Source organism: Batrachochytrium dendrobatidis (genome assembly GCF_000203795.2).
Source record: "Batrachochytrium dendrobatidis JAM81 unplaced genomic scaffold BATDEscaffold_11, whole genome shotgun sequence".
In the NCBI taxonomy this organism is placed as follows: Eukaryota; Fungi; Chytridiomycota; class Chytridiomycetes; order Rhizophydiales; genus Batrachochytrium; species Batrachochytrium dendrobatidis.
The window spans coordinates 365,747-388,763 of NW_006281109.1; the positions used below are offsets into that span (position 1 = coordinate 365,747).

Consider the following 23,017-nt stretch of genomic DNA (forward strand, 5'->3'; position numbering starts at 1 on the left):
TTCATTTCATGAGATTATGACTGCAGTAATGATTAAACCACGTGATTTAAATTCAACGTTTAATTTGGCAGCTTTGAATTTTCATCCAGTTTTACTGAATCAAAAGAAATGAATAAAATGGTAAAACTCCGATTATCGAAATGGATTGGTTGTCTGAGAGATCTGCCTATATGCAGTATGTACAAAATAATAACCTTGATATTGGGTTAATGGTTTAGGACTCTTCAGCAATAACTATGCCTGCTACTGGTATAACTGGTACTGGCACCACTGCTGGTCTGCAAGATGCAAAGGACTTGACTCGTCTGGAGCGAATTGGTGTGTAGCTTATCTGTTTGATCTTGAAAGGCAGTTTGTAGCATTGGGCCTGTTAAATGGATGATTTTTATTGTTTCTTTGAGTATATGAGTTGTGGTTTGGATTTTTAGCCGTATTCATGTAAAATGGACCATTTGTATTTATTCTGCAGCGACTCGTTATCTTGCTTTTGAATAATGATTAGACATTCGTTGCAATTTCCTATTGAAGATTAGCTACTTCAATAGACATTCAACTCTTATTCCAAGCCCAACAACCATCATATAGTGCACACAATCAAACTAAGTTTTGATTGTGCTCTTTTCCCCTTTTGGCATAACTGTACATTACACGATTGACAAGTTTGAACCCAGATCCAATTATTTCAATATTTTCAATCAACCTCCACTTTGTTGTATCTTAAACTCAGATACGTCTGCATTTTAGTTCAAGAACAAAGATTGCACGTCAGAATTGTCATTCATGAGATTGACATTTATTTAGTGCTGTATTTTACGTGGATACGGTTGTAAAATGAGACTGGAGTTTTAGATTAACTCGTATATCACTGATTCAGATGTGATATTTGGTGGAGAATCACAAAGTCTTGCATACCTATCTACTCATATCAAGGCATATTTGAAATCTCAGCATAAACTTATACTAATTATTTTTTAATAATATTAAATGCGTTTTGTAAGGTACACATTCGCATATTCGAGGTCTTGGTCTGGATGATGCGCTTGAGCCTCGTGCAACATCACAGGGTATGGTTGGTCAGCTAAAGGCACGTAAAGCTGCTGGTGTGATTCTAGAGATGATCAAGCAAGGCAAAATTGCAGGTCGTGCTATCCTTATGGCTGGTGCACCAGGAACTGGAAAGACTGCCATTGCCATGGGTAAGCTAGCATATTTTTGTCTAATTTTGCCATTTCCAACAAGACTTTTTTCTATTTCTGTGTTTGAATAATATTAACCTTTCAATTAATTCTTTAGGCATGGCACAAGCCCTTGGACCTGATGTACCATTTACCATGTTGGCTGCATCTGAAATCTTTTCACTAGAAATGTCTAAAACCGAGGCTCTTATTCAAGCATTTAGAAGATCGATTGGTGTACGCATTAAAGAAGAGTCTGAGCTAATTGAGGGTGAAATCGTCGAGATTCAGATTGATCGCGATGCTACGGGTGTGGTGTGTTAATGCTTAAATATGTCAAATGTTTTTATTTGCAATCCATACAGTTGCATTTTTACCTACGGATAACATGTTATATTTTAAAAGGGTGCCAAATCGGGAAAGCTTACTCTTAAAACCACCGACATGGAGACTGTGTATGATCTTGGTCAAAAGATGATCGAATCGCTTAACAAGGAGAAGATTACTGTTGGGTATGTCACAACTAGTAAATACCTTTGATGGGTATCAATCCATTTTGCATGTTTGTACATATTTAGGTTTAGTTTAATTGAAGAGCGTGTATTTTTTGAATTGTGATGTTTAGTGATGTCATTTCCATTGACAAGGCTAGTGGACGTATTACAAAGCTTGGCCGTTCGTTTACTAGATCCAGAGACTATGATGCCATGGGCCCAGATGTAAGTTGACATTGATTTTCTGTTACTGGCTTATCGAGTCATCTGACTTTGTTTTTAGGCTAGATTTGTTCAATGCCCTGAAGGCGAACTTCAAAAGCGCAAGGAAGTTGTACATACGGTGACACTTCACGAAATGGATGTGATCAACAGTCGCTCACAAGGATTTATTGCACTCTTTGCCGGTAACATGCTTTTGTAGACTATATTGAATCAGTTTGGTTTTGTGTCGTTAGATCTGATTTGGGTTTTCATTTAGGTGACACGGGTGAGATCAAGTCGGAGATTCGTGAGCAAATTAATGTCAAAGTTGCAGAATGGCGTGAAGAGGGAAAGAGCGACATTGTTCCTGGTGTACGTTGAAATTATATGTTGAATAGTTTATTCTGCCTTGACAAACTATTGTACGATCCTTGTACTCACATAATTTTTGATAACATAGGTATTGTTTATTGATGAAGTGCACATGCTTGATATCGAGTGTTTCTCTTTTCTCAACCGTGCTTTAGAAGATGATTTATCCCCTATTGTCATTATGGCTTCCAATCGTGGCATTACTAAAATTCGTGGCACTAGCTACATGTCCCCTCACGGTATTCCTATTGATTTACTGGATCGTGCGTTGATTATCAGCACTTCTCCCTACTCTGAGGCTGAAGTGCGTCGAATTCTAAGTATTCGATGCGAGGAAGAAGATGTAGAAATGACTGAGGATGCTCTGGAAGCGCTTACGACTATTGGAATGGATACCAGTTTGCGTTATTCTATTCACTTGATTACCGCTGCAAATTTGGTTGCTCGCAAGCGCAAGGTAATTTGAGTATATATAGTTTGTTTAAAACCTTGTTCACGCAAAGTGAAACACTGTTTTTTTGGTATTGCCATATATTTTACGATCTCCAGATATTGGGTTGGATTGTTTTGATGTTTTCAGCCAAACTCTGTTGTATAATAATCTCGTACGTTTGCGCACTAGTTCAAGAGCAGAGATTGCATATTTGAAAAGTGCACTTGTTGTTTCCATTCCAATCACTCAATGTTTTGTAGGAGAGTTGGAGATTGATCAAGTGTGGAATGGATTGGAATTACAGTGTGATTATTTGGTCAATTGTTTATACAAAAATAAGCATGGATGACAAACACCAATAAGCTTTAATGAGTTCAAAAGGCACAATGATGTCCAGTAAATGTAATGGGCATTATTCCACGAGACTGGCTGTTATTGTAGTTTGGCACTCTTGTTTTATTATCCATTTACGTGAATGCGACTCATCTTTATATGCTCTACTTTTTAGGCCTCCGAGGTGGATGTTCAGGATATTCAGCGTGTTTACTCACTGTTTCTAGATGAGGGCCGTTCTGTTCAATGTAAGTTGAAATTCGTTTTATTTTTCTGCTATTCAAAATCTTACTGTAGTTGGTGTTATTAAGCAAGCATAACCAAACACATTCGACTTTTTCCTGTCATGCATTTTTAAATGAAACAGATCTCAAGGAGTATCAAGATCAGTATATGTTTAATGAAGCCAGCCAAAGCACTATGGAAATCGACGCTCAGTCCTGAAATCTTGATAAAAACATCACTATTAAACAATTTCTTTTTCTTTTGCCAATACAGCTGCATCGGTATCCTTGATGTATTTGTCTGTCAGTTGCTGAATATCCTTTTCCAACATTCTACTTTGATCAGAGTTTGGTTTTAGAGATGTTCGTTTGAGTGCCGTTCGTGCATCTGCTCTAGCACTGCGAATACGCACTCGACATGCTTCTGCTATCCTACCAATGTTTTTGATAATTGTTTCTCTGAATTCCTTGGCCATCCTAATTGAAAAATACTATTAGATTGTTAGATTGCCGACACAACAACAGATCTGACCCACCTTGGCACGGGTACTTTTAGACTAGATGGTGGCAGAGACTGTGGGTTTAGTCCCAGATTAGCATCTCTAACTGCCTTTTCCACAACACTGACGAGCTATATATGCAATGGATAAAATGGATTTAAAAAAGTGAGAATACAAGACTAGTTTGAATGAATTTGGCCTTTGAATTACCTGCTCATCAGACACAACGATCACAAGTGTATGAGCATCCTTGACAGTGATCTGGGCAACATCGACCAATGCAACCGACTTTCCTTGATGTTTAACCCTGACAGAATCCAGTAAAGCAGGATTTGCTCTACCCATCCGAATCAGACCCAAATCCTTGCGTAGTTTTTCGACTGCATTCTGCATCAGTTGTTCGTATTTATCCATTTGGAATGCAGGTTCAGACGAGCTGTCAATGTCTTGAGTGTCTGCTTCGACATCACTGCCGTTATTTTTCACACTCTGTTTTTTGGACGACTTTTTTGATGCATAACATCTGTGAGTAGAATGAAGTGACCAAGTAGGGATGGCAGTTGGATTGGATAAACCAAGGTTTAAACTGGAACAAGTTGTAGGTTTTGTCAATGGTATTCTGACATGCTGAGTGAAAAAGCGAATGTAAGCACGGTTCACACTAGGCAAGCACAATCTTGCAGCAGTGATAGATCGATACATTGAAAATTGAATATAAAATACAGTTAAACTCTGAGAATTTCAGATTATAAAAAATGATTGAATTTTCAATATAAAAATAGTTGAATTTCAGATTATAAAAAATAGTTGAATATCAATTCAACAGCCACTTGTTCGCCACTGCTGATCCGCTCTTTGAAATTTCCTTTCTAAACAGTTCAAATCTGCAAGTAACAGCCAAAACCATGTCAACTTTTGCTTGGCTTATTAATCAAGCAAGCGGAATGCTCATTGGCACCGATGCATTGTCACATTCTACTTCAGAATCTAAACCAACTGGTGGAGCTGCCATTGACCGTCATTCTTTCGAGTTTCTCAGGTGTGTTGTTGAAACGGAATGTTCAACTGAAAATTCTATCAATTCATATCAAGATACTGCTAGGATTTCTTGAAATCAATGGTCAGTGTCTGATTCTTGTAAATTTTAGAACATTGGAACCTAGAGTACATAAAATATTAACCTTGTCGGCATTGCAATTGGGCAAACCGCAAGTTCAGGCTGATTTTGCTGCAGACATGAGAGATTTGGCTGAAGTATTGGTTTGGTCAGACAATAGAAACCTGGACGATTGTTTTGCGTAAGTCATTCTAAAACCTATCGCAAGTCGTTTGAATTCACTGGTCTTTTACACGAGTTCAAAGTGTTCATTGCATGCTGATTTTCGACTTTGCTGACATTGCTCGTATAGATTGTTTATTGAGAAAAATGTACATCAAGTGCTGTTGAATATTTTAAAACATGCTGCCGATTTTGACGGGATCATTCTTGCTGTACTCAGATTCTTCAATGTGTTTCTCGAGAGCGTCAAGAGTGGAAATATCATGTATTTTATGCTGTCCAATTACTACATCAACGACATCATCTCAGTCCCCCTTAATGTAGAAAACGAAGAAATATTGTCCTATTTTGTCACTCTATTAAAAAACATTTCCAATAAGCTAAACAGTCGAACTATTCAGCTACTGTTTAATCAGGCAAGGTTTAGATTCGAATCCTGGATAATTAGAGCAATGCCTATTAGAATACCTGCTAACAACTTGTATTTAACCTTACAGAAAGCCCGATCATATCCGCTATTTTCGCAAGCCACTATTTATCATTATCATCAAGAGTCCATGGTTCGTGTTGGAGGTATGCTTACAAACTTGGCTAGACTGATGCGAGTAAACGCCATGGTTTATATGGACTCGGTCTATTTCTTTTAAACACTTGACTAATCGTTAGTCTACGTTTGAATTAAATTGCAGTACGCACTATAATTCTTAATCTTCTTAACGTCAATGATCCGGAAACTCTTGATTTTATTATTCAAGACAGATTATACTTTATTGGTGTAGTAGACCACATGGCTGGAATTCTTCAATCACTATGTGGATTCATGGAAGTCAAAAGGTATTAAACCAGTGAAACTTTGTATGACTGATAAATATCTAATGTTCTATTTTAAATCGGTACGATCCTTATGCTATTTAGTCACGCGGATTCGCAAGAGCAGTTGGGATTGTTTTTGGAATATCTAGAATATTTAAACGAAATTTTTTCATTGGAGTTGGAAAATGCCAGCAAGCCTTTAGCAGCGGCATTTTTAGAACGGATTGTTGTAGCATCCCTAATGGAAAAACTCTTCAAAGGTGGAGATTCTACAGTATGTTGTCAAGTGTTTGGAATATAACTTGTTTTTTAAACATTGAAAAATAACTTGCTACTTTCAACATCTTTGGTCTAATACGATTGCATATTTCTGTTTAATATCTAGGCCGTTGCTATTTTTATTTTGACTCGAATTCTAGCTGGCGGTATTTGCTACCAGCCTCTTACTGATTTTATTGTAGAATTGCTTTTTTCTACAAAACCTGCAACCCCAAAAGGTAGTGTTCATGTATTGTGGGCAGTATTACTTGGAATATGCACATTGCTTACCTTTTGTTTATTCTAGATGCTTTATCTCCATCAGATTCTAGTTTCTCTCGTGCATCTTCCATACTTTCTGTTGGGTCTAGCCTGGACATCAATTCAAGTAAGATCAAGTAAAATTCAAGAATACCTTGTGTTAGAACGCGTTTAATAGAGTTAATGATTAATTGGTAATTAGATACGTCTGCTCGACAGCTTCTAATGGGTAATCTTTCTTTAAAGTCCGATATGCAACATATGATGCTTACGTTGGCATTACTGTATACGATTGTCACATCAAATGTATCACACAATGTACTGGATTCTGCAAAACTTTTATCTGCCAAAGTGCGGAAAACAAAATCGATTATGAGCTCATTGATGGACTTGGAAGATCCCACTGATACTGTAGGGAACAGCACAAGCCCGGTTTCACTACAAAGCGACACTAAAGATATGTTCCTTGAGTGTGATTTTAAGCTGGTGGATCGACTAGTCGCTATTCTTGCTGCAGAAGAAATTTTTACCTATCCACTATTTATTTCACAGTTGGTATGTCATTTGATAGTTGAGCTTGTAGGAAGCTCATGCGAGTTGCCTTTAGAAACCAATACTTTGATAAAGGTAATTGATTGTGTTGAGTTGCGAGATTCAAACTGCATCAAAAACGATATGCAGTGATTAATGGTTGCATCATGTTTAAATTTTGTAGAATTCGTTTACCCAAAGCACCACACGCTTCAAAACTGCTTTGGACATTGATGCATCCATGTGCATGGATATTTACGAATTTGAGACACAGCAGACTGCGTTGAGTCTTGATTACATTATTTCCAATGGCAATTATTTGATCCAGTCATACAATCAATCCAGTTTATCTGCCGACTCTACCAATCTGATTCCGCTTAGTATTGCTGTTAAAACATGGCTATTGTTTTATGATTGTCTTTGCAAGATTGGAATGAGAAGAGCTATCCTACCACCTGCGTTTGACTGGGCTAGCCAACCCGTACTTCCGAATTGGAGTGTTTGTGGTAATTTCATCTAGCCAATATTTCTAATGCTAATGAGCAGTTATTAAATCTGATGTGCTATACTAATTGATCTTATTTGCAGATATTGCTCCATGTGTAGTGCAAAAAACAGAAAATGGTCTTACCTATCCACCAGAAAATCGATATTTTGTAGAATGCGAAACACATTTTGTACTTGCAGAGCCTCTATCTCGCAAACATCAACAGGAACGTGCCACAACAGACATTGCTGCAGTGTGTCAATACATGCGTTGGCCTAGAATCCAGGTATGCGCTTTGCTTGACATTTTCAAAATGTGATGTTAAAACTAATGATTGCTTCATCACGCATTTTATCTGACATGTATAGATTGAGCTTGTTGGTGCAGATTTGTATGCAGTGGATGTGCTTGAAGTACAGCCAATATTTTCTGATACATCCATTCAGAGAGTCACATCAGGTTTATATGGATTCCAAGTGATTGTGGGTAGTAAAACCACATGGCGCGGACGACTTGTGTTTGGTGCGAATGATGCTCAAGAGCGAGTCCGTGGATTTATTGCACAGCAACAATCGGCAGCTATTTTGGCTTGGAAGCGTAATATAGAGCATTTGCTTGAACAGCTACGATGGAGATATGCATGACGATCTTTTTAGATTGGTGTAGAAACTTGAAAATGCAGTATGGCGTATCAATGTATTTATTATAAACTTTAGATTGAAAAACTTTTATTATGATTCGTTGTATTTACAATATTATTTGAATTGGCAAGAGTTCTATTCGGTCACAGAGAGTTCCATTCTAATGCATGGCAGATGTCGACTAACATTGAGTCTAAAACGTTTGATAATACTAAAAGTCAGCAAGTCATTTGCAATATAAACGGAATAGATTGGGTCATTACATACACATCCATCTTGTCAATAATAGGTTCCCAAACATCTATTTCTTCGTGCTGATAAAGTTGTGTATCTTGCAGTACGGCAATCCCAGCCTTTCTCTTGGCAATCTCAACCACAGTAACTGCCTTGTTTATTGCTTTGCTTTCTCCTTTGACGATCACTCGTTTGGATGGGCTCTGAAAGCAATTTGTAAAAATGCGATTCGTTAGCAAATATCCATATAGCAGTGCAATCGCATTGTATATCAATACATTTAGTACTAGATGACATACCTGCAGGTGTTTGAGAACCACATCGACATACGTTTTAATCTTCCCACCGCTATGGACAACCACTTCGTAATCTGTGGTAATCAGGTCAAGTTGGTTTGGAACTTGAATGGTTTGTTTCTTTCGATAGTTCTCCACTAGTATTGAAAATGAATCAAGTCATGTTAGTGAATTGATCAAGCTTTATGTCTGAACCACTCTTACTCTTTGTTCAATTCGTAACAGCGAATCCAAGATCAAAACTGATAAAATTGAATCAAAAAACATGAATTTTATTCAGTTTGTCCGTTTATTCACACAAAACACTCGTATTTGTCTTGCAGTGACCATCTTGGAATAAAAATGGTCGATTGCATTGCTTGTTGAATTGATAGTGTCAATTTTTGATTCACAACAACTATAACGATCTCTTTTTTGATAGTTATTGTATAATCATCAGATTCATTCCAATCCAGATATCGAGCTCTGATGTTGTCGACAAAACTCATTTCTGTTGTTTCCATTTCAATCACCCAATGCTCGATTTAAAGAAAAAAGTTGGAGATTCAAGTGATGCCGAGATGCATTGGAATTGTAAACATTCAATTCTTGGTATTCCATTTGACAAAAATACAACTGGAAACTTTGTATTTTACTATCTGCTATATAAATATTCATATTGATAGCTTGCATTTTATAGTTTTTTAAGCTCGAGTACAATTCAGAGTTTTTGGTTCAAGTTAAACTTCAACATTCATTTATTTGTAATCTTTATTCCAAATGATCGATCGTCATAAACCCATTGACTCAACAGAACAGTTTAACATTACCATCAGCTCCACTGGTAAACAGCCAAGGCTGAGTGGGATGGAACTGACATTGAAGTGCACCTATTAGATAATTCCAAAAGAGTTCAAGAATTAATATATCGCTTGTTCAGGAAAGATTCGACTGGTCACCATAAAGTACATTGAATATAGCTTACCAAGGTGAGACACAGGCTGGTGTGCTTTAAGTGACTTGACTGGTACAATCAACGGATTCTGCATCAGATCGTTGTATACCATACCATGGAAAACAATAACTGTGCCGTCATCACTGCTGGAAGCAAACAAGGGATATCGTTTGTGGTATGCTACTTGACGAACGGCCTCCTTGTGGAATCTATTCAAATCAAAGTATAAGCAATCTAGGCAAGTATCAAAGTGTTTAAAATCAACTAAAAAACTGCGATTTCACCTTAATGTCTTGTAAGGTCTAGCAGATAAATCCATGTCAAACCAATGCAATCGCTTATCGTATGTGCCCACAATCAGATTGTCACCTAAAACATATTACAAATATAAAATCAAATTTACAAATGTTTAGGTTTAAACTGCCGTTATTGATCCTTTGTATACAACTGCTGTTTACCTCCTGGATGAATATCCATGCTTGAAATCCATTGTGATCCAGACATCAATTTCTTGACAAGCTCCTGCTTGACCAAATTGTATACGCGAACATAACGTTGTGTCTAACCAATGAAAACAAAAACTCATCAGTTTATCTATATCTGATCGTTACAATGAATGGATGTTTCCAATAGGTGTCTATTGTAAAAGCATCAAAACACATACAGCAACAAATATGATAGGCTTGAGTGGATGAAACAGCACTTGTTGTACCAATCCCTTGGATTTTCGAAACGGTGTTTGTGATCGACCAGCTGAAATCTGGTGAATCTGAACTGCACTGGTGGCAGCTAATTAAATCAAGTCAGTTGAAAAAGCTCGTTGATAATGCAAATAAACAGGCTAAATGCTATGCACTCACCATCTGGAGATACCGTTGCAAAGTAGTCTCCCTTGCGATGCCAGCTTAGTGAAGTAATTCCCTAGTACAAAATACGGTATATTTAATGATTGGAATAACCCAAAAGTTGACAACATTCATATAAAACTACCTTGGCCAATGCAATTCTAACGCGGAATCCAAGGAGCTGTTCCTCCTCATTGGGTCTACTCCATTCACACGACCCAGTGGGATTGCCAGCTATAATATTAACCAGTCAACAAAAGTTTGCAATGATCAATGCCATATTTACCAAAATCACTCACCTTGACTCAAGATATCAGATAAAAGCTCAAGTGTCGCTTCTTGAAGATTGTGATTGATCTTGGTTGGCACAATTAACATCACTTGATTATCGCTATTAAACATCACATTACAAAACAAGTATGGTAAAAATTAGTCTATGCCAAACACAGTTTTCAAAATTGTAAAAGCTCATCAACATACAAAACAACTGCAAGCAAACTGGCATTTTTGTTGGGATTCCAAGACACGTTCATGATAGAATGCTTAAGCACAAACTTTTCCACGCAACATCCAGAAGAAATTTCCCATATGCAAACAGTTTTATCATCTGAGCCAGTAGCCAACCATTGCCCAGAAGGATCAACACTAAGCGATCGGACACGTGCACTGTGTCCCTTGTACTCGATGGATAGTTTTGAAGGAAAAGGCTGCAAGTCCTGTGGTTTAGGAAGCTTGGGAATAAGCGACTCTGGATCAATATTCAACTAAGTTGAAAAGTATTGTAGAGTAGTAATGAATGTTAGCAAACTTGTATACTTCTCATTTTAAATTAAAAAGCATGCACATACTTTGTTTTTAATTGTTCGTGGACATAAATACAAGTCCAGACATCTACTAAATCGCTCCTGAATAAATCGTTCGTATGCAGGAATTCGGCGCATACTGTTGAACTTTTGTGGTATGAAATTTTTCTGACGATCTTCAGCATCAGTTTCCTTCCATTTCTTTTCCTCTTCCGGACTGTAAAGATACTCGGCAGGAGGATTGTACGACTCCATGTGTTCTAAATCCAAAACAGTGGTTAGAATCATATAATCAACATTGGTAGATTGATGAGCTAGCAGCAAGCCTTGAAATAGTCGAGATATTTACCAGGAAGAGTCATCTTTGATGCTGCAATGTGATTAGGTCGATGAATCTCATTTGGTGCAGATTCCCAAATATCGTAAAACTTTGGCTTGTCTGAAGCTTTTGGTTTATTACTTTTACCTGGAACAATCAAACCAGCTTTAATGGCACGAGCAATTTTCATAATCTAGCATTTATAAATACCAATTTTAGTAAAAAATAATCAAAAATCCATTGCATCTAGCCAAACACATGCAACTCTGATATGTCTGTACCTTGCTAGCTTCAATCTTTGATGGAATAAACCGACGCTTAGGCTCAGGAGCAGCACTAAGAGGCATAACTTCAACTTTACTTGTAAACCATTCAATGGTTGGCTAAAATTGTATGGTCAAATAAATACAACTATGAGTACCAGCTCAAGATTAATTGCATTACAACCAAATTGAATCTACATACAGCATATGGATCAAATTGGGAATCAGGAAATTCGTGATTATGGATTTTCTTGAGCAAACCGAGTTCTTCTGAAGTAAGTTTAGCATCTTTTCCTTCCATTTTGTCATGAACGGAGCGCCTGTAATGACACCATTAGCGTATAATTGTATTATAGAAACAGTTGTAATACAATGTCACATATTTGAACAATATAATTAGTCATGGAATCCAACAAATCATTTGAATCAAAATAAACTCGTATATACGATGCTAAACATACCAAAAGTCTTTATCATCCATTGCAGACAGGAATGCGTCCAGCTCATCGCCCTGTGCCGGTCTCATGATTTTTTTTCCATTTATGTCGTAACCAATATGTGGGAAATCGTCGTACCATTCCATTGGAATATTTCCAACTGTGTTGTGGGTTTCTTCATCAGAGGAATCGCTATCGTAAAAAGGATCGATTTCTGTCTTGTCTGCTCTGCGGAGTGCCCTAAACAAATTTTTGCTGTTCATTTCTTTTTCAATCTCTTGATATTCCTTGTCACTGTCGAGTTCATCGCCAAAACCATCATCTTGATCGTCATCTTCATTGTCGAAGCTGTCGTCTTCATCGTCAAAACTGTCGTCTTCATCTTCATCGTTGTCGTCTTCATCTTCACCAGCAGTAGTTCCATCCGCAACATCCGATCCATCAGACTCTTCATCATTGATTTCAGTAAAGTCGTAGTCTTCAGCATCGTCGCTTTCCAGCAATGCTGGTTTAGCCAAAGTTTCCAATGAACGTTTTCTATTCATAAATTTCTTTTTTTGAGAAAAAATAATTGAGCGAAAAACAACACGACCGACGAATCATCTCCTCAGGCCACAAGTATGCCAATTAGTGAAAATTAAAGTTTTTCCCAACAGCAATTCAGGTAAACCGTATCGCATATGCACAAGTATGTCGTTGATGCATTTCTAACAGTTTAAAATATTCAGATTGAAACTCTGTCAGATTCATCTGCAATGAATTGTTCTGGTAGTGAAACAGTGGTGATGCTCTCGGATCAACATCAGATAACATTAGTCGAACCCATGCATAGCAAGGATGCGTCTGAGCATTATATTATGCACATCAATGGAAACTCTTGTTACGGCACCAGTGGATCGAATTCATCCTTGGTTCTTGTTTCAGCAAATAGTATTCATTTCAATAATCAAACATCCGAATCTGCAATGAAATCCATCGCACCGTCAACATCTGTAATGCACTCAACTCTCCCGTTTGGGTTTATACAGTGTGTTCTCGCAGAATTATCTGAAATAGGTTTTAGTCGCATCACTGATATGGATGGGTTGTTCCAGCACATTTCTATTCAGATTAGGTAATAGCAGTTTTGATAGATTTTGTCTGTTTGAAACTGCTATTGCTAACAAAGCGATATGATTGAATATCATTATAATTTGTGTCTTGAAAATATGACATTAAAATAGTGACCGTGCAGGAAGACCACATATACTGATGATACACATCACACCAGCTTATCCACTGGAACCACCAACATGCCACGCAGACCTGCCAATGGAACTTGATCCAAGCAAGGTCAAAAGCATAAAAGATGCAGTTGAACTGCATGAACAAGCCATCAACCAATACAATTCACTTTGGTCCGAATTGGAGGATTTAGACCAGCAAGCATGGATTATTGAAAAAACCACCACCACTCGTCGTATAGCTGTTGGTATGCATTGTACAATGACAATAGAGTTGAATGCACTCAGTCCACGATCTGCTCCATTGGCAATGAGTTTTCTTGGACCAGATCAGGCTGTTGTGGAATTGGATCGCAAGGTTGCATCAATCAAAACAGAGTGGGATTGTCATGCATCTGTAGTAGTAAACCTTGAACGACTATTAGGAATGGTGTTGCCACGACAAAACACGCCTCATGTGTTGAATCCGAGTGGAGGTGTTGATCAAACGACAACGTTTGAATGTGGTATTTGTCTTTCATTCCATCTTGAAAACGATACGGACCAACGCAGTATTCCATCGTTTCATTGTCCTAATACAAACTGTGGTCAGGCATTTCATCGCGAATGCATTACAGAGTGGTTGAGATCGGTGCCAGATACACGACAGGGACTATATCTCTTGATTGGACCTTGTCCGTTTTGTGATACTCCTCTTCCAATCGAGTCGCTGGCGATTCAAAGATAGAATGATGGTTTACATCTTGTTCAACAACACTGCTGTTCAATGCCTTGTTTTTAAAAGTATTTACATATTCAAAATAACAAATCAATCTTTATTCATTACAAGTCAACATTGGGTGATTGATGTGGAAACAATCGAGTTGCCAAGACGTGCACTATTAGTTTCTTGAACTAGAGCGTATCCAAGTTTTTAGGATACAATAGAAATAGAATGGACAGTTTTTCAAAGAATTGACAATGTCTATTAAAAGTCGATTTCTGGTAGAAAACCACAACAAATATTGAACCATTGTTTATTTTGAAGCAAAGTAGAGGCAATGACTGCAAGATGAATACAAGTGTTTCATTTTGCGTAAATACAGCTGTAATAAAGGGATGTTGGACAACGCACAGCAAGTGAAACCCGACACCGTCACAGCTAGAAACCACAGTATATTCATCAAAAGAAAAGGTAAAAGCCCCGAAAAGACGGATAATGGCTAGTGTTGGCAAATGTGGACATCAAAAAGTTATGACTGGGAAGTATTGGTTGTCTGAGGAGCTGCAGTATTTTTAGAATCACCCGCATTGCGATGATCATACTGCTGATCATTCCGACCACGACTGCGTCGATTGTAATTAGCACCGTTAGAACCGTCACCGCTCGAGTTTACAGTTTTATTTCCACCTGTTTCATTATTGAACTGCTTGAATGAGCTACCATTCGCATTGTTGTTATTGTGGTAATAGCTTCCACGATTGTTATTGTATCTGCGCTGATGACCGCCACGCGATGAGCCTGTTTGTCCAAAGGTCTCCATATTTGTCTGGCGCTCTTGAGTTGCACGTGTGTGACGATCGATCCATTGCCCTTCAACACGGTCACGGCTATCGCAGGAAATATTGTCAAAGAAGCCACCCTTGGAGTAGAACTGAGCATCGGAATTCAAAGTGGCTTCAGTTTGAGCCTGTTCTGGAATTGCACGATCGAATTTAGCATTGGAGCTTTCAAAGTCAAACTCTGAATCAGGAATCTCAGTCTTTTGAGTGCGCTGGTTTTGAAAATTTCTATTATAGCGGTCATTATGATAAGATCGGTTTGTACCTCTATGTCCACGGCTGTGACGATTACCATCATTGGTTTGCTGCTGGTCACGATCCTGAGTTGTATTACCACCAGCTAACAACACCAAAACATTTGAATGAGTATAACATTGCACATATATACAACGACGACATATTTGTCATTGCAACATCTACAAGCAACTAGACAGTACAACTGTAGTTGAATCAGTGTTTTCCAAGTACCTTTTACAACAGGAGGTTTAGGTGGAAGAGCTAAAAGATCAGTATTTTCTTGAGGCAAATCAGTATGTTTTGCTTGAGATTTGCGTGCCTGATTAGACTGGGTGGGTTTTGGCAGACCAGGATTTTTCTTTGTTACTCCCGAATCTTTGGATGGCGGCTCTCCACCAATCTTCATTTGACCAAGAGATTTTGCAACGGCTTCAGAAGTGTCTTGTGTGGATTTAGGTACTGAGGATGTTTGAGAAACAGTAGCAGGGCCTGAGTTATTGGCAGGACGTGAACCTCCGTGGGCGTTCAAAGGTGCATTGCTATTATTAAACTATTATTTTCAACACAATGCCAGTTAGAAATGCAGTAGTTCAATTTTGTAGTTTAAACCTTTAAAGAAAATAATCAACATTGCATGCCTTTTCAGTAGATGATTTCTGCAGCGCATTAGAACCGAGAGATGGAGATGAAGCAGCATTAGACGTGTCTGGAACTGTAGTCGCTGAGGTTGTAGGAGTATCGACAGACTGAGGCATTCGCACAAAAGTAGGATGTTGAGCAGATGGTTGTTGATGCTGCTGTGAAGGGTTTGACCAGTACTGTTGTGGGGGAGGATGTTGATAGCCTACACCCTGCTGATATGGATAGTATGGGTTCATACCTGGATGACCATTTTGCAGGGGTGGATAGCCAGGCTAACAAAACCATAGGATTTAATCGATAGCGTGAATACAAGTATAAAATACCGATCGTTGCAATCAATGCATCTGCCGAGTAGGAGCAGTTTAGAGAATACAACACAGTTAAAAATGAAATATCAAAATACCTGCTGACCACCAAGATGAGAAGGTGGATGAATGGGCATTGACTGGGGTCTAGGCTGAAGAACTCGTAGATCGCTGATATCGCTGGCTTTAAACATGATTTGAGGGAAAACGTGATCTGAAGGCATGATTTCTTCCATAGGATTCAAGGCACGACCTTCAGTACCATAGCTTCGTACTAGAATTAGATTTAAAGGATTAGAACGAGTAGAGAGAGACAAAGCTAGTAACAGATAAGAGACTCTAAAGACTGGTTTATACACCATGCCAGTAGATAGTAAGAATGGATATTACACTTTGGTCTTGTCAAAAGACCAAAGTGTAATGTATGACCAGATACGGAGATTCCAGTGTAGTTTGATAGACAAGCAGATGGATTCGGTTAAGATGATAACATTAAACTGCATTACTCTTAGCAAAAGAGTTACTGACTGGTCCTTGGACCAGTCAGTAGAATACGTTTACAAGGACGACTCAATCAGATCATCCAACACCATTCTTTAGAAATGATGTTTTTTCAAGACAGCAAGTCATCAGAGACAACGGTTGAGTCCTGCCAGGGATGTCTAGCACTAACAACGACTTGGTTCATTACCTTGCTCTAAAGAAACTGCTCCTTCTTGAGGATTGATGCTCAAAAGTGTGCCAACAAAACGAATGTTGGACTTTGATGTTAGACTGATCAAGGCTCCCAATAGGGGCAAACCATTACTATCCATACTAAATTGGTAGAGTTGATAAAGTGATTGTTAAACTGAATTCTTTGAGGAAAGTTTCAACTCACAAACTCGTCTTCAAATCCCAATTTATTAAGCACTTGTGCCAGATGGTCGATATTCTTCATTTATTTACGTGGTTTCTGAATAAAAAACATCCAAAAATGTCAGGATGTCGAAAAAAATGTATTAAAATAGTCCTGGTCAAGTTCGTTGTGGTTCGTAGTTTGTTCATCAGAATGCATGCTGGATTTATCAGTTAATGGCAACTCAATCAACTCATCAAACTGGTCAAATTCGGGAATAGTGTTGGTGTTAATCTGGTTGAGATGTTCTTCCTTTGGTTGTTGCCACCGATTGATATCATTCGAAGATAGGGCATTACCAAGCAGGTCTGTGCCTTGCACTGGCAAAGGCCAGGTTGGATGCATTGGTCTGGATCCATCAAGTGATGACTGGCCGCTTATGGTAGATGATGCTGAAACCATCGGATCTGGTTGTTGCTTCATCAGTTCCATAAGCGGATCGTGTTCGTCATGACTACCTCCTAAAGTTGGATCGTTTCTTGAAATCAAATCTGACATGTTCCAATCCCCAAGATGTGTTTGTCCTTGCTGTAGTCCTGCCACTGCCGATGCAATATCATATACACGATCCTGCAGCATGTCAATATCTTCAGATACTTCTTGTGCCGAGTTATTTACTGTCGCCATGCGATCCGATGATTTTTCAAGTTGATTTAATAACTGGGGTGTACCTGTTAGGTTGCCAGCACCCTCCGTCAATCCAAATAGCGATGATGCCAAAAAGTCTGGGTTTTGCAAAAGGTTGATTGTTGATGGAATATCGTTGTTTAAATCTATACCAATTATATAAGCAACACATCAAAAGTCATTAAACTGCAGATCCTTAATAGTTAATCATTAAAATCGACTTACCAACATGTTGAGTAGTTGCCATGGTGGAAAGTTTGTCATTTGAAAATGTGGAAATAGACGGTACAAACGCTGTTTCTATATTGGGTACTGGAATAGGACCAGCATTACCACCCATCAAATTACTAAAGTATACGTTATTGGTCATATCGTTAAAATTTTGAAATGCTGCACCGTTGGAATTTTTCTGATTGGAAGTATTCACTCTAGAATCTGGACTATTATTCAATGGCACATCTGGAAGTTCAATCCGCCTACGCTTTTGAGTCGTCACATCAGGTTTTTTGTTGGAAGAAAACACGGAAGCCAAAAACCTCAATATTTTGTCAATAGTTTCCTGTTGCTTGGTATAGCGCTCCCGCAATTGAATCGATTCGTTCCAGAGGGTTTCGTTTTCACTTTGAAACTTTTGAATCTCTGCACTGATGGTAAACTGATGCCGTTTAATGGCTGAAATTTCATGAATAACAGTGTTCATATCTAGAGTGCCGTCTTTTACCAGTTCGTCCGATTGAGTGTTGGTACGACGAACAGCAAAACAAAGAAGATCTGGTCGATTTTTTTGAAAGTTTTTGTTTGAAAACTCCAGAATCTCTTTCTGTGTGCTAGCCAGTAATGATCCATGCTCAATGCTCGGTACTTTGTGAAACCCATACATGTTCAATTGTCGATTGAAGCTGGTAAAATTGTTGTGTTTGAAAAATCTGGGAAGCACCACTTTGGAAAATGATAGTGGATTGGATACTATTACCACGCAAGCAAAGAGACAGGATAGTATTGGACAACAGTAGTTTGTAAATCAGCAAGTTAAAACCAGTGTGATAGATATCAAGTGATTCAAAATCGAATTACCTAAAAAGGATGTACCGTCCTCATTCCACTGAATATGCTCGTCTGTTGAGGGGTCACTCACCATGCTACCATTTGAGTAAAAATAGATTAGCATCAATACTTTGAATCAGTAATACACGGCATAGAATGGATCACTAATCTAATGCCACACACTTGTAAAGCTTGTTGAGGAATGCAGGAATAATTCTATTAGGCGCAGGCAATCCTCTCCGTTGTGCACTTCCAGGCTTTGCAGTTGCAGCGGCAACAGTATTGGAAGTAGACGAAGCCGATGCATCAACAGGGGTAGTAGAACTGCCAGAACCTTCTAAAATAGTAGAGTCGAACGGCAATGGAAGAGTACCGGCCGTATTCATCAGCGGCATAAATGAATGGTTCGCGGAAATAAGAGATTTAAGCGGTTCAGTGATTATAGGTAGACTGGGTTTTTGTTGTAACAAAACGTTTGATTCTGCTTTAAAAACAGCATCGGATAACGATCCCAATGATTCTGTGCTATCATCAGCATGTATGGCTTTGGATGATGTTTTTGTGTGAGCTTTGGGCGGACTTTCCTTTTTAAATGATGTTTCGGGCGAAGAGGCAGCAGGAAGTGTGGATAAAGCAGAAGCCTTTGCAGACAATGATGATCGTTTATCTTTCAACTGGTCTTTCTTTTTTGAAGCAGTCCCAGCAGTGGTAGATTGGGATCCCCGCAGAGTCGCATCATGAGTTGAACTGCGCCTGTTTAGAATGCAAGTCAGAAGGTCTGTCATTCAAAAACAACCATCATATAGAGTGTCTTACGTTTGTTTCCCTTGTTTTTCAGAAGACATGTTCAATATATAAATAGCTTGTTTGGTGAGTAGATACAGATATCAACTGCCAGAAGAGTCACTGCCAAAATAAGAAAAAAGTGTCAAGTTACACTCCCGTATCACGTGGCATTCTTTATTCAGTCACGAATTCACTGCCGTCTAAATCTTGTTTTCGTACTTTCACTTGAAACGTTTCTGTGTTGATGCCAAAAGACAAGAGTGACTCAAGCCATACTTTCTGTCTGTCTGACAATCGATCTCCTTCTCCCTGATCATCACGATATATAGTATCAATCTACTGTCTTAACCCTGTTCAAATTGGTGTCAATCGCTTACTTTGACCTCGACTAGCTTAAATTCTCGTTCTGCTGATTTCCATAAACACAGATCGGGAACTCCTCCACGATGAGCCCAGTATGTTTTAGCATATAATAAACATATATGAGCTAGTCCTGATCCTCCTATGCACTGTCAACCCAGTAAGAAACTACTACTCGTTCAATTACACTCGTGAAAATCAAATCTTACTTGGGCAATCTCAACAAGAGTATCACAATCAAATCGTTTCCAGTTCACACCTATCAAATGTTATCAATATACTGTCTACATATCATAGATTAAAGCTTTGATGATAAAACATTTACTTGCCTACACATTGGGTGTTGCGTGGCTGTTCTTTGTCAACCACTTGTCTGATAATCAAAGGAAATTCCCCGCTTTTAATCGCTTGTATTCGGGTTTCTATCGATTCCTGGCGAGCAGTAAAAAAATACTCAGTGTACAGATCTAATGGTGCGGCTATATGTAAAAACAAAACTCGGTAATGTTAGTCATTGTCTAATAGGTTGATCCAATCAAAATAAAATCAACTCATATCTAAAATACTTGCACTGAAACGGCGAATTAAAAACAGCAGGTATACTATCGTCAAACAAAATATCCCAAAACAAAATTCCAAAAATAGTAGTAATAATACTATTTTCTGCGTGGATTCCTTTCCATCCTTGCTTTGCATAGTGTTGAAGAACCAACTCTTCAACGTGCATTGGCGTGTGGTTTTCATCTAAATATATTGCCTTTCCTCCCGTTTCATTTGAAAGTTTATATGCTAAAGATTATCTCGTGTGAGAAATAAAAATCTGGCCAGATTTCAACGGCATTCTGTATACTTACCACTCATTCTGGATGACGGTACCGCACGTAAACTATCAATATTCCATAACGCAGGAATTCCTGCTTGCTTGCTGCCAGAAATTCTACAAAGTCGACGTAAAATACTTGATCGATGGGCTAGGTCATAGTTGGGTGTCAGCTATGTTGGTATATTCAACAAAATCATGTCCATTAAAATACCTGTCTGTACAAAGGTATCTGATAGTGCTTCTATACACTTGATCTTGCATGATTTTTTATTTACATGCCGTTCAAGAAGTTTGACAAGTTCATCGTACCACGAACCTCGCCGTCCTAAATATAAAAGCCTAAATACATTGGCACAATCGATTCATAGTTTCATTCATCATATCACTTACTTTGATACAAAATTCTTTGGCTTAATAGTCCATCTAGTACTTGAATAGCATCATGTGGTTTTTTGAGCTGGATTAAAATTGATGCATAGCTTGCCACGATTCGTGTAAGAACTGCCGCTGTGAACAGAAACATATGCGTGTAATCATGAAAATAAAGTCAACAGACCAAACGATTCAACTTTTAGATTGATATACAAAACTCAATCATTGACAAACGTAACTTGCCATGTGTAAATACCATAAACCAGGGAATCCCGGTAACATGGCTTGGATGTTCTGCAATAATTAGCAACCACAAATCAAACAAAATCGCAGCCTTGTTGCAAAACTCAACAAGCTGACTTTCAGCCGGTTTATCTGCAATCAACTCGGCCATTTCATGCTCCACTTTTAAACTTGTAAAATACAGTTCAAACTCGGCTTTATCAGACCACACCAGCGATGTTCGATGCACAGTGTATTGAGCAAACGATTTTTTGCTTTCATTTGAAGCAGATAGATTGCATAAAATGGAATTGGTAAGAAAGCTGTCATGTTTTGGCCACATGGTTGTTCGATTGTAAATGACAAAAAGTCTGTAAAATGCACTACGAGCCAACTCTGTTACTTTTAACAAAGGCCCGACAATTTCTTGAATCAACTTGATCAACCTCTCATGAGCTTTTTCCAAAGTAGAAATCCGTCCTAGCTTAGTAAACGTGTCTAAATTCAGTTGATTATTCACAGTGGCTAAGAATGATTCGCGTAATACAGCGAGCTTCTTTCCAGATGTCGCTACTCTATGGTGTTTAGCCAAATCCACCAGCTGATCCTTTTTAAGCAGATCGACCCATTCTTCTAGTGTGCTGGGTCCATCAAGTACAATATAGTCTGCATTTACGAGTTCAGCCAAGATCTGATTGATATCTTCGTCTTCATGTAACTTGATCTTGTTAATGTAAACGTACTTGCGAGTTCGTCTATTCAACAATCGAAACATTACAATTTGCGATCCCTCTGATAATCTGTCAAACCATCTCAAAACAGACATGTGTTGATCATCAAGCAAATGGCTTTCTTCTGGCAGGACATTGCTGATCATATGCTGCAGTTGTTCAGAATAAGAACGCTGGGATATAGTTGTCAAGTCGTCCATATCTTCCTCTATGCTCTCTTCATAAACACCATACACTGAACCATCCTGTATGCTATTTGAATATTCTGGTGTAAAGTCTGATGTTGGCTCTACTGTCAGTTCTAATTGGGATGGTGGTAGTGTGTTGATCTGGTCATCAATACTTTTGAATCTTTGTATATCGGCAGATGGAAGAACCAAAGTGTTTTCAAAACTGAGTCTGGCTTGTGCTAATCGCTTAGACTGGCTAGCTTCTTGTGATGGAGAGTCATTGCAACTCGCTTGTCGTTTCATGAAAATATAAACCTAGAAATCGGAAAGAAATCGTACCAGCATCCAGTTGCAACATGACAATTATTTGGCATAGTTGAAGAGTATATCTTGCAGTCGCATTCACGTAGAATGGAGCAATCAAAGTGCATGATAAACAGACAATCTCATGAAATGATTGATGCCAGTTTACTAGACAACACTGTTATCTAAGCTTCTTGTTAAAGCTACCCATTCAGACTAAACATGGTTTACCAATTTTCAACAGCAGTGTCGCGAGGTAGATCTTCATTATACTGCCTCATATTGTCTATTCTTATGGCTAAGACAGCCACGTTAACACAATAGATTTGATTTCAGAGCCATTTCAAACACAGGAATTGAAGACATCTAGTGAACAAGCAATCAATTTCTAGTAGGAAACGGCAAATATTTAATCATTCTACATCTCAAAGCAAAATAAAGTCAATGCAAGATAAATACATGGTGTTTAACTTTGTGTGAATCCAGCTATATTTATTGAATATCATTTGAATTTTTCAATCTTGCTAGATTTATCCAATTCTATTGTAATTTCAGGTAAATTCGCTTACTCAGCAACTGTTGATAGTCTAAACTGA

The 23,017-nt window shown here is 38.3% G+C and overlaps 8 protein-coding genes across 8 annotated transcripts; 3 read left to right on the forward strand and 5 right to left on the reverse strand.

The window, feature by feature from the left end:
- Positions 1-106: 106 nt before the first annotated feature.
- On the forward strand, positions 107-3,502 carry BATDEDRAFT_20445 (RuvB family ATP-dependent DNA helicase reptin; the record flags this gene model as incomplete). The annotated part of the gene is made up of 11 exons (XM_006680962.1): positions 107-120; positions 219-318; positions 999-1,196; positions 1,294-1,490; positions 1,581-1,687; positions 1,801-1,894; positions 1,953-2,076; positions 2,151-2,245; positions 2,334-2,702; positions 3,187-3,259; positions 3,379-3,502. The coding sequence occupies 11 exons, from the start codon at positions 109-111 to the stop codon at positions 3,453-3,455; spliced, it is 1,446 nt and encodes a 481-aa protein (XP_006681025.1). The 3' UTR covers positions 3,456-3,502.
- Positions 3,478-4,437, reverse strand: BATDEDRAFT_26860 (uncharacterized protein; the record flags this gene model as incomplete). The annotated part of the gene is made up of 3 exons (XM_006681008.1): positions 3,478-3,712; positions 3,772-3,866; positions 3,946-4,437. The coding sequence occupies 3 exons, from the start codon at positions 4,435-4,437 to the stop codon at positions 3,478-3,480; spliced, it is 822 nt and encodes a 273-aa protein (XP_006681071.1).
- Positions 4,438-4,640: 203 nt separating this feature from the next.
- On the forward strand, positions 4,641-8,078 carry BATDEDRAFT_35767 (uncharacterized protein; the record flags this gene model as incomplete). The annotated part of the gene is made up of 12 exons (XM_006681089.1): positions 4,641-4,774; positions 4,884-5,033; positions 5,145-5,334; positions 5,512-5,587; positions 5,704-5,848; positions 5,930-6,101; positions 6,213-6,324; positions 6,393-6,473; positions 6,549-6,973; positions 7,062-7,383; positions 7,466-7,650; positions 7,733-8,078. 12 exons carry the CDS (start codon positions 4,641-4,643, stop codon positions 8,006-8,008), a joined length of 2,268 nt encoding a protein of 755 aa, XP_006681152.1. The 3' UTR covers positions 8,009-8,078.
- Positions 8,079-9,256: 1,178 nt separating this feature from the next.
- BATDEDRAFT_90786 (uncharacterized protein) lies at positions 9,257-12,681 on the reverse strand (the record flags this gene model as incomplete). Its single annotated transcript, XM_006681205.1, has 14 exons — positions 9,257-9,404; positions 9,500-9,678; positions 9,754-9,838; positions 9,928-10,030; positions 10,134-10,258; positions 10,330-10,390; positions 10,460-10,548; positions 10,614-10,705; positions 10,795-11,078; positions 11,163-11,377; positions 11,467-11,629; positions 11,718-11,819; positions 11,902-12,019; positions 12,161-12,681. 14 exons carry the CDS (start codon positions 12,679-12,681, stop codon positions 9,322-9,324), a joined length of 2,220 nt encoding a protein of 739 aa, XP_006681268.1. The 3' UTR covers positions 9,257-9,321.
- A 194-nt stretch (positions 12,682-12,875) lies between these two features.
- On the forward strand, positions 12,876-14,086 carry BATDEDRAFT_90787 (uncharacterized protein; the record flags this gene model as incomplete). The annotated part of the gene is made up of 2 exons (XM_006681148.1): positions 12,876-13,250; positions 13,360-14,086. Exons 1-2 carry the CDS (start codon positions 12,892-12,894, stop codon positions 14,084-14,086), a joined length of 1,086 nt encoding a protein of 361 aa, XP_006681211.1. The 5' UTR covers positions 12,876-12,891.
- A 256-nt stretch (positions 14,087-14,342) lies between these two features.
- On the reverse strand, positions 14,343-16,926 carry BATDEDRAFT_37301 (uncharacterized protein). Its single transcript, XM_006681116.1, has 5 exons — positions 16,777-16,926; positions 16,184-16,359; positions 15,777-16,052; positions 15,370-15,688; positions 14,343-15,241 (listed from the first exon to the last, which is right to left on the reverse strand). The coding sequence occupies exons 1-5, from the start codon at positions 16,898-16,900 to the stop codon at positions 14,592-14,594; spliced, it is 1,545 nt and encodes a 514-aa protein (XP_006681179.1). The 5' UTR covers positions 16,901-16,926; the 3' UTR covers positions 14,343-14,591.
- A 1,225-nt stretch (positions 16,927-18,151) lies between these two features.
- On the reverse strand, positions 18,152-18,487 carry BATDEDRAFT_7358 (uncharacterized protein; the record flags this gene model as incomplete). The annotated part of the gene is made up of 1 exon (XM_006680914.1): positions 18,152-18,487. A coding segment is annotated over one exon (336 nt), but the record flags the coding sequence as incomplete, so codon positions are not given.
- Positions 18,488-20,121: 1,634 nt separating this feature from the next.
- BATDEDRAFT_90934 (uncharacterized protein) lies at positions 20,122-22,421 on the reverse strand (the record flags this gene model as incomplete). The annotated part of the gene is made up of 6 exons (XM_006681206.1): positions 20,122-20,279; positions 20,458-20,589; positions 20,655-20,793; positions 20,899-20,948; positions 21,014-21,130; positions 21,230-22,421. The coding sequence occupies 6 exons, from the start codon at positions 22,419-22,421 to the stop codon at positions 20,122-20,124; spliced, it is 1,788 nt and encodes a 595-aa protein (XP_006681269.1).
- Between the last annotated feature and the right edge of the window lie 596 nt (positions 22,422-23,017).